The sequence below is a fragment of the Oxyura jamaicensis genome, chromosome 16 (genome assembly GCF_011077185.1).
Source record: "Oxyura jamaicensis isolate SHBP4307 breed ruddy duck chromosome 16, BPBGC_Ojam_1.0, whole genome shotgun sequence".
Taxonomy (NCBI): Eukaryota; Metazoa; Chordata; class Aves; order Anseriformes; family Anatidae; genus Oxyura; species Oxyura jamaicensis.
This window is the reverse complement of record NC_048908.1, coordinates 281,238-290,557: the sequence shown is the minus strand read 5'-3', so window position 1 is coordinate 290,557 and position 9,320 is coordinate 281,238. Positions and strand designations below refer to the sequence as shown.

Here is a 9,320-nt window from a genome sequence, read left to right as displayed (position 1 = left end):
TCCTGGCTCCCCAAATACACCCCAAAAGCATCCTGGCTCCCCAAATAGCCCCCAAAAGCATCCTGGCTCCTCTTCGAGGCTGGAGCAGCCCCATAACCGTGTTTTTATTTTTTTCCTGCTGCCTTGCAGACAAGCGGGACTACATCTGCGAGTTCTGCGCCCGCTCCTTCCGCACCAGCAGCAACCTGATCATCCACAGGCGCATCCACACGGGGGAGAAACCCCTCCAGTGAGTTCCGACCCCGTCCGTTGGCAATTAGCCATCACCTCGTCGGCGTCAGCGCTGCTCCGCGCCAGGTTTCCCGCTCCAGCCAACGGCACCTGGACGCAAAGTTCAGGGCGCGGGCACGGAGGCAGCTTAAATTCGAGGGTTTTCGGTAGGGTTTCCGCGAGATCAACGCGTTTCCTTCCCTCTAGGGTGTGCTGAAGCCACGCGGAGCCGGCTAGCGCGGCCCTGACGTTGCTCAGCCGATAAAAAATTGCCTCAAGACGGAGCCGAGCTCCCTCCGCACTCGCCGGGGGACGGCACAGATAGCCGTGCTTTCCCCCTTCTGCTTCCCTGTTTTATTCCCCCGTAGTTATTTTCTGATTACACCCCATCTTTTTCCTCCTAGGTGCGAGATCTGCGGCTTCACCTGCCGCCAGAAAGCCTCCCTCAACTGGCACATGAAGAAGCACGACGCCGACTCCTTCTACCAGTTCTCCTGCGACATCTGCGGCAAGAAATTCGAGAAGAGGGACAACGTCACCGCCCACAAGAGCAAAAGCCACCCCGAAGCCCCCAGCGGACCCCCCCAAGCCGTGCCCTCCTCACCTCCAAGCCTCCTGGGGACAGGGATGGGGCACGCGGAGCTCCCAGGCGGGGACGGTGGAGGCGAAGCGGGGAAAAGCGAGGGGCACCCGCCTCCCATCGCTGCCTTGGCTGAGTAACGGCGGGTTTGGGGCCAAATCTGGGTGATGCTGGATGATGGACAGGGTCGGGAGCAAAATTCCTTATCAGGACTCGTCCTCCGGTCCCCGTCAGCGGGACCAAACCCTCGGAGGAGGAGCCCAGGAGCCGAAAACGACACCGGATCCTCCAGGAGGCACCGACCTCGCGTCCCAGTGCCAAAAACCAAGGGGCCAAACTGCTCCCTGCTCCAGCAAGGACTTCCCCCCATATCGCCTTGCTCCCTCCTTGCACGAGCTGGGTGGTTTTCTGCCAAAATTTCGTGGCGGGATCCTCAATAAAGGAGTAATTTTGTACAAAAGCCCCTTCCCCGCTTGCAGGGGCACCGCCTTTGCGGGGGAAAACAGCCGGGTTTTTATTTCCAGGCCAAAGGTTGTCAGGGTTCAGGGCAATAAAAGGGGTGATTCAGGCTGGGAAGCCAAAGGTTGCTGGAGGAGAATCCAGACTGGGTTGGTTTTGGGCACGAGAGAGGGCAATTAGGGGCGACGTTTTCGTAGGCCCTATTAAAAATTGTTGATTTTTGAGCCTCAGCAAGCTCCACCCTACCCAACTTAGCCCCCAGGGCTTGAAAAGTGCAGGTCTCAGGACCTTTTCTGTACCTTTTCCTTTTTTTTCCCCCCCAGCCCAGAAGTAATTGCAGTATTTATGTATCCTAGAAGACCCCCAGCACAAGAAGTTTGGGGAAAAAAATGGGTGTTTAAGGAGAAAAGGTTATTTTGGCAAATTTATCCGTTTCTGATGTGGGAAGGGGCTGCTGGAGCATCCGTGGCACTTGAAATGGGGCTGGTTGTAGAAATTCAACCCAGGCCCCCGAAAAACAGAGCGTAAATTCTCCAGGAACTTCTTGTTTCGGGATAACGGGATCCATCCTACCGCGGTGAGACGCTCCCAGGTGGCTTGGTGAAATATATTAAGCAGCTAGACCCAAATCTGGCGGAATTAGGGCTCGTTTTGACCTCTCTTCTCCCACAGGGGGGTATGCCGAGCCCCAGGTAGAGCTAAACAGCATCAGGGCAGGAGTTCGTCCAGTCCTGCAGCAGCAGAAACACAACTTGAGCCCCAAAAAGTGCCCCCAGAACCCCCCCCCCCCCTTTTAAGATTTAGACTTTTGGGCAATAAACGTTGAATATTTAACTCGGCCCCGGTGCAGCAGGGGACCAGGAGCAGGGGACCAGGAAAAATCCCCCGTGCCTGGGGGGAGATGAGGTTGCTGAGGTCTTCAACGGGAAGCACGAGAGGGGGGGGGCTTCAAGAAGCAAGACGAGCACAAAGAGCACGGCCGGAGTCGCTGGGTTTGGTTTTTTTTTTCCTTTTGCACAGCAACTTTTATTTCCCCACTAAACAGTAACAGGGCAAAGAGACATTAACAGCATCGCGGGGGTCACACGAGGGCGGGCGGGGGTTTTGTAAGCACGCGCGAGATCACACCTAAAACGAGGCCCCCCCCCCCCCCCCCTTCCCCACCACGCAGCCTGCGCTGGGACCAAAATCCCCCCAAACCAACCCCAAAAATCCGGGTGGGTACACGAGACTCCGGGTGGGCAGCGCGCCCGCCGCGGCTCTCACGACAGCTTTCGGGGCTGGCAGCCGGCACCCCCGAGCTCGCCCCGCCTGGCTCGGCAACAACACGAAGGGGGAAAAGACCGCAGGGTTTTTTTTTTTTGCTCTCTAGCGGCAGCCAAAGACGGGCTCGGCCCCTTCCCGAGGAAGGGAAAAAAGCGAGGAAAAAGGCTAAAAAGGCGACCTGCAGAGCAACGGTGTCAGGACTCAGGGGCTGGGTACGGTACCTTGCCTCCTCGCACAGGTTTTTCTAGCCCTCGAGAGCTTTCCGGGGAGCGCGAAGCAGGCGGCTTTGCTACGGCTCAAGGCAGGAAGGGAGAAAGGCCTGCCGGAGCTTTTCTCCCCGCTTTGCCACGGGGGCACAGCCAACTTAAAACAAGGGAAAAGGAGAGAGGGTTGCGGACAGAGCAGGCCAGAGCGTGAGGAAAGAGGAGAAAAATCACCCTACACAGGGGCCACTGAAGCAGCCGGGTTTGTCCACCCTCAACGGTTGATGCCCCCAGAAAAAGAAACCTTTTTTTTTTTTTGGGGTAAAAGAGACCCAAACTTTTAAAATGCAAGAACGAGGAAAAAAAAAAAAAAAGAACGAAACCCCAAAGCTGAACTAGGAACACGGACGAGTTTCGGGGCTTTTGTCTGAAAGCAAGGGGGGGGGGGGAAAAGGGAAGGGGATCGGGGGCACTACTTGCAGGTCACCTCGGGGAGGGGGAAGAAAGAAACCAGAGGGGTCAATTGCAAAGGGAGAGCGAGGAGCCCACATAGAAGAGCCAGAAGAAAGGGAAGATCTTCTCGGTGAAAGCGGCCGTGAAGGTGAAGATGGGAGCCATGTTATCGGCGTTGTAGAACGCCACCCAGCCGCCTTCGTAGTCCAGGTACACCCCGATCTTCCTGGGCCTCTCGCACAGGGACAGGGGCGTCTCCGGGGAGGTGAAAGCCTGGTACTGATCCCAATTCTTCCCCTTCCAGTTCAGCCCCACCGCCCAGATCCCCTCCTCGGGAGCGAAGTCGATTTTCTCCTTCCTTCGCACCGACTCGCGGGCCGCCCCCAGCACCCAGCTCTCCCCGTCGCCCACCTCCACCTCCCAGTAATGCCTCCCAGCCACGAAACCCTCGGCCGCCAGCACGCAGAAGGAGTAATCGAATCTCTTGGGGTTGGCCGGCAGCTCCTGGGGGGCACTCCGGAGCCGCACGCTCCTCTTGTCCTCCGACAGCACCAGGTAGGGGTTGGCCGTGTCCGGATCCAGAGAGAGATCACCTGGAAAGAGACGGGGCCCGTGAGCATCCGTGAGGAGAGGGGGGGAGAAAAAAAGCCCTTTCCGACCCCCCCGTGGGGATCGGCGTCCCCGATCGGACGAGGACAGCAGCAGGGATGTCACCTCAGGCAGCTTTAAGCACAAAAAGCCACGTGGGAGCAAAGGTCAGCACGGCTCTAATTAAAACCAGAGCAATTTGGGCGTGCCAGCCTGCCAGCCCCGGGGGCTGTCCCCGGAATAGACATTTTTGGGCAAAAATGACATTTTTAGCCGGTGCCGGGTGCCAGAATAAATATCCTCGGGTTTAAGGGCCGCTCCTGCCCTCCAGGGGTCTGGGAGGAACCGGGGCTGCGGAGCCCGAGAGCGGCCCCCAGCCGGGAGGAGCAGAGGCTGCTCAGTTTGGGTCTCTCCTTCCCCCAGGCAGGGAGACCGCAGCTTCACCCCCGAACCAAACAAGGGGGGGGGGGTTCAAAGTCCACCTCGGAGCTGTTTCAACCCCCACGAGCCGTGCCAAAGGTCTCCGTGCTCGGGATAGAGGAGATCAGGTCCAGAGTCCTCTTAACCCTGCTGTTTCCTAATAAATTTGAAAGTTGTGCCTTTCCTGGGCTCTTCCCAGCAGCTGGATCATTTTTTTTTGCCCCCTGAGAGCGCCAGCACGTTTTCTCCTCTCCTGACCTTTCAGGCTAGCTCGAAGGCTCAACCTCAAAGATTTCCCCCCCCCCCCGAGGGTGAAATTGAGTTCAGAGCTGCAAAAAACAAAGGGCAGACTCCCCCCTGAAACATACAAGCTGCTCACCTGTATCGTTCTCCAACTCAAACCGAAGGTTCTCTGCAGGAAAAAGAAAGAAATTTAGGTTCCTTCGCGCCTGGGGAATCCCCAGGGACCGCCTACCAGCGCGCCTCCTTGCTCCCTGCCTCCAAACACGACTGCGTTGAACCCGCAAGGGGCTTCCAGGCAGAAACCCGAAGGAAACGTGATTTTGAAGCAGAGAGAGCTTTTCCTTCTCAACGAGAAGCTCCTCAAACAATAAAAGCTCTCCCCTGAAGCTCTTCCCAGTAAGCCCAGGGGAGAAGCAAACAAGAGCACGGCTCTAGTTCGCTTTTAAGTTGCATTAAGCGCAGGGGAAACGCTTTTAAAGGATGTTTTTCTTTTCCAGGGCTCACCCTTGAACTCCAGCAAGACTTCTTTCAGCACCGCGCTCTTCTGGGAAAAGCTCTTGAGTTTCTTCTCCAGCTCGGCAAAGCCGGCCTCCGGCTTGCAGAACATCCAGCTCTCGAAGCTGGGGAGGAGAAAAGAGTTAGGATCCCTCTGGAAAAACCTCGAGGCTCCGCCGCACCTGCTAGGAAGGAACCTGCCCGGGTTCCGTGTCGGATGATTGCGTCCTCATGAGGACTGTTTGGGGCTGCCCAGTATGAGGGAAGTGGGAGAAGGGAGGGATCTCCACGCCTCGGCCCTGATCCTGCTTTTGCTGCCGGTCCTGTTTGGCCCGGAGACCTCCTGAGGTCCGTCAGGGACCGAGTTACTCCTCGGCAGGACGCTCACACACACGTCCGTGCCCGCCACAAAACACCCAAAAGGTTTGGGTTTTGCCCCAAGGGTAACGCTCAGGTTGGGAAGCAGGAGGTGAAGCTGGATTTGAGCCACAGCTCTGCCCCCGGGCCGAAGCTCCCAGTTAACCCAGCAAGGGCCCGGTTCGCTCACCTGCTTCCAGCCGTGGTGACAACCTGGAGAGGGGGGAAAAAAAAAAAAAAAAGCCTCCGTCAGTCCCACAACCTCCAAAATCCACCCCAAAACCAAGCCTTCTGCTTACGGGGTCAGCTCCCCGTTGCTGTTTCCAGGGCAGGGAGCAGAGGGACTCAGGGCAATGGCAAAATTTGTGTTTTTTTTTTCCACCCCCTTTCCCATTTTAGGGTGGGGGGTGGGGGGGGAATAATCCACAGATCTTAAAAATTAAGAAAACTCACGACTGCCATCAAGCTGCCAAGCCTGTAAGATTCAGGAGCTCACCGTGATGATTAAGAGGCAAATATCTGGAAGATTTCTTCTGATATTTTTTAGTCCTTGGCACCAAAAAAAGCTTTATTTTTCTCAAAATTTTATCCCCCCCCCCCCCCCCCCAGCTGTGGGGAGTCCTGGGAGGGGGCAGAAGCTGAGCACAGCAGCTCTGCAGGAAGCCAGGCAAATCCTGCATTAATCAGAGCTAATTAAGAGCCCCAAACCGCTCCCCAGAGGAGCACGCCGACACCCCGCGGTGTCTGTTATGGGGTTTTTTTTACCCCAGGGGTGCCAGAGCCGAGCTCTTTAGGGTTTTACACCCTGTATACCATAACCTGCGGGCTGGGAGGACACGGCCCGAGCCTCTCACCTGCCCGGGCTGGTTCCCTGGGCCGTTCTCTCCTCCCTGCTCCCCCAGCAGCTTATCGAGCTGGGCGATCTCCTCGGAGAGCCTGGAGACGCTCTCGTCTCTCCTCTTGACGATGTCTCTGTCTAGCTCCTCCAGGCGGGACAGCAGGAGCTGCTCCTTCTCCTCCAGGAAGCCTCGCAGCTCCTTGCACTCGGCCACGATCTTCTGCCTCTCCACTTCCGTCTGCTTCTGCAAAAACCCAGGAGGAGAGGGAAAAACGGCGTCAGGGAGGCGGCCCCGGGGGCTGGGGAAGGTTTTGGGAAGTCCCTCGCCCCGAGGCGCTCACCAGCAAGTCTTCGCTCTGCCTCTCCCTCTCGGCCTTGGCTTCCTCGCGGCCTTTTCGCAGGGAGCTCAAGTGTTCCTGCGGCACCTCCTGGAAGGCAGAAGAGATCTGGTGAGAATTTCGGGGGATCAGGAGGAACGATGGCAGGGGATTCCCTCCGGCGCTGCTGCCGCAAGGGGTTAAATTGCATCAGACACGACGTTTTTTTGCAGCTGAAGACAGCACGAACCCAAATCGGGGTGAAAGCAGCTCTACACCACATCCTTCCTCTCACCCTCTTATGCTCAGCTTTTTGTTTGGGGCATAACGAGAAAGCCAGATCCAAAAAAAAAAAAAACCACTAAAAAACAGCTCGAGCAGCTCAGAGCCAGGTAAAGCAGAAAGAAACGAGCACGGGGTGGGGGAAATAAACCAGTTTTTAGCTCCCCGTAAACACAAACCACCAAGTCCCACCCCCACAAGAAAAAAAACCCTTCCACAGGGATCAGCTTTCACCTCCCGGCCCCGTCGGGGATCTGGGGGGGGGGATTCTGGCCACCACACTAAGTTCGTTAACGGCTTACTGCAAACCACAGCGCCCGGCCTCATTTAAGTCACTTGACCCCCGACGAAGCAGCTCCTGGCAACGCCGAATAAGAAGCAGCAGGGAGGACGGCGGATCTTTTAGGGGAAATAAAACCCTAAAAAAAGGTTTTTTTTTTTTGCTGTGCGGTGAGCGAGGGCACGAATGCGGGCTCGCTGCCCGGCACCGCGTGGTAACGCACGATTTGGGCGCGAGATTAAAGCGAAGGGCAGAAAAAGAGGGCGCAGGATGCAAGCTGAGCCTGATGGGAAACCATTATTTTTTTTTAAAAAAAAGCACAAAGGCAGATTAACAAGGCAAAAAAAAAAAAAAAAACAGGGCAGCGCTCGATGCTGGAGCTGCCTGGAGATGTCGCCGTGCTAAAAAAGGACAAGATCCCAAATTTGGGGTGAGCGGCGACGGCGGCTCCAGCTCCCCACTAAAAGCCCCCACGGGTGGGGATGGAAAGGATCCCGCGTCCAATCCGGTCCGAAAAACGGGATAAAAATGGGGATTTCAGAATTAACGGGTGGTTTCATGCTCTGCGGTGCGAGATCTCCCTGGTGCCACCCTCCCTTCCTCCTCCTCCAGCTGCTGCTGCGCAGTAAGCGCCCGCTGCCCGGCCGGCATCTTGCTTTTCTCCTCCCCGACCGAAAAACGAGGCCTGGCTGCTCGGGTTCGCCTCGCCCGCCCCCAAATCCCTCGTTATTCTCACCAAAAAGCCCCCCCAAGGCAAGGAGGAGGGTGTCCCTTTCTCCACCGCGGAGATCCGGCTCCGTATTCGCCCTGCGTCACGTTCCCCAGCCGCCCTGGGCTGTTTTTTTTTCATTTGCAGGGGAAAAAAGCTCTCCTGCGGGATTCCTGCTCCATTTTAGCCCCAAATCACGCTCCAATTAAAAAAAAAACTATCCCCACCCTAAGGAGGTCGGCTCCACATTTATTCTAGGGGGATTTCTGCCCACGGACGTGGCAGGTGAGGATTTTGGGGTGCCTGACGCCGTTTTGCACACTCACACCCACACAAAGGCGACCCCGTGCCACTCAATCTCTGGGGATTTCGCACGGGAAACAAAACCCGCCAGCCCCACAGCAGCTCAGACCCTCCCAGTATCCTCCCAGTTAAACCCAGCTCCATTCTGAATGGGGGGCACACCCCCGACCGTATCCTACTGCACGAGGTCAGCCTTCACCCCAAGATTTCCCCACTTTGGGGGGCGTTTAGGACCCTACTGCTCCCCCAAATGTACCCCACCACACGGAGCAGCACCCACCCTTGAAGGGGGGCCCCAATAAATCCCCACAGCCCTGTGGGGGTCCCTATTATGCACACGGGGGGCAGCCCCAGAGCACTGCACCCTATGTAAATGTGAGCAGAGGGTTCCACATTCCCAGTCAAAGCTCCTTATTGCATTTGGGGACTCACTTTTACACCCTGCTGTGTGTGTGGGGGGGTCCCATGGGATTCAAGGTGCGCTGCTCCACGTGGGGTGCCCGTATTACACCCCCACATTTAACAGGCGTGCTTCCCCTGCACAGAACGAGGATCCTTATCATATCGCCCACCCTCAATAGGCCCTATTACACCAAAAACAGGGTCCTCACCGCACCCCATTTTTATTAGGGTAGGGAGTGCTCCTCTACCGAGCCCCCCACTGCACCCTTACCCCGTAAACCCCCCCCCAGTGGTTGCGGGGTGCCCCTAGGGTGCCCCCCCTCTCACCTCCGCGGCGTGCGCCGCCTCCTCGGCGGGCAGCACGGTGTGGGTGCGGTGCTCCCGGGAAAGGTGGCACACCACGCAGACGGCCCGGCGGTCCTGCACGCAGAAGAGCCGCAGGGGTTCACCGTGCCGGGGACACCGCGGAGGCCCGGGGGGGCCCGGCGGGGCAGCTGCAGGCAGAGGCGGAGAGGGGGCGGGAGGCCCCGGTGGCGGCTCGGCGGGGCCGGGAGGCAGCCCAAGCTGGCGGACGATGTGGACGATGTTGCCGAGGGAGCGGTTGGGGCGGAAGAGCCGCTGCGGCACCGGTTCCCGGCATTGCGGGCAGCAGAGGCGCCGCGCCGAGTCCTCCCAGCACTGGGTCACGCAGGCCCGGCAGAAGTTGTGGCCGCACTCGGCCACCAGCACCGGGTCGGTGAAGTACTCCAAGCACACCGGGCACGTCAGCTCGTCCTGCAGGCTGCGGGCGGCGCTGCAGGGAGCCGGCGGCACGGCGGGGGGAGCGGGCGGCGCCTCCATGCCAGACTCCCCCCCCCACGCGGGCAGCGCTGCGCTCCGAGCTCCGCTCCGCTCCGCGTCTCCGCCCCGACTGCC

General features: G+C 58.1%; 2 protein-coding genes across 3 annotated transcripts in view; one reads left to right on the top strand and one right to left on the bottom strand.

The window, feature by feature from the left end:
- The window catches only part of LOC118175177 (zinc finger protein 692-like), a 41,710-nt gene extending 40,780 nt beyond the window's left edge, over positions 1-930 (top strand). The window contains exons 10-11 of the mRNA XM_035341147.1: positions 130-229; positions 615-930. Coding sequence (XP_035197038.1) covers positions 130-229; positions 615-930 — 416 coding nt within the window. The remainder of the gene's footprint in view (positions 1-129; positions 230-614) is intronic.
- A 2,126-nt stretch (positions 931-3,056) lies between these two features.
- Positions 3,057-9,259, bottom strand: LOC118175195 (E3 ubiquitin-protein ligase TRIM7-like). Of its 2 annotated transcripts, none has more exons than XM_035341182.1 (7): positions 8,733-9,259; positions 6,454-6,558; positions 6,129-6,356; positions 5,465-5,487; positions 4,927-5,042; positions 4,559-4,591; positions 3,057-3,764 (listed from the first exon to the last, which is right to left on the bottom strand). In XM_035341182.1, the coding sequence occupies exons 1-7, from the start codon at positions 9,243-9,245 to the stop codon at positions 3,238-3,240; spliced, it is 1,545 nt and encodes a 514-aa protein (XP_035197073.1). In that variant the 5' UTR covers positions 9,246-9,259; the 3' UTR covers positions 3,057-3,237. The 2 variants fall into 2 exon arrangements, with proteins under 2 accessions (XP_035197073.1, XP_035197074.1); XM_035341183.1 differs by having other exon boundaries at positions 6,454-6,540.
- Between the last annotated feature and the right edge of the window lie 61 nt (positions 9,260-9,320).

Excerpts from the sequence above, each read along its gene's own strand:
- LOC118175195 (XM_035341182.1), bottom strand. The coding sequence starts at position 9,245 with ATGGAGGCGCCGCCCGCTCCCCCCGCCGTGCCGCCGGCTCCCTGCAGC. Across the intron at positions 6,357-6,453 it reads GGCAGAGCGAAGACTTGCTG|AAGCAGACGGAAGTGGAGAG; the intron begins GTGAGCGCCTCG and ends GGGTTTTTGCAG. Across the intron at positions 5,488-6,128 it reads CAGGGAACCAGCCCGGGCAG|GTTGTCACCACGGCTGGAAG; the intron begins GTGAGAGGCTCG and ends CCCCCTCTCCAG.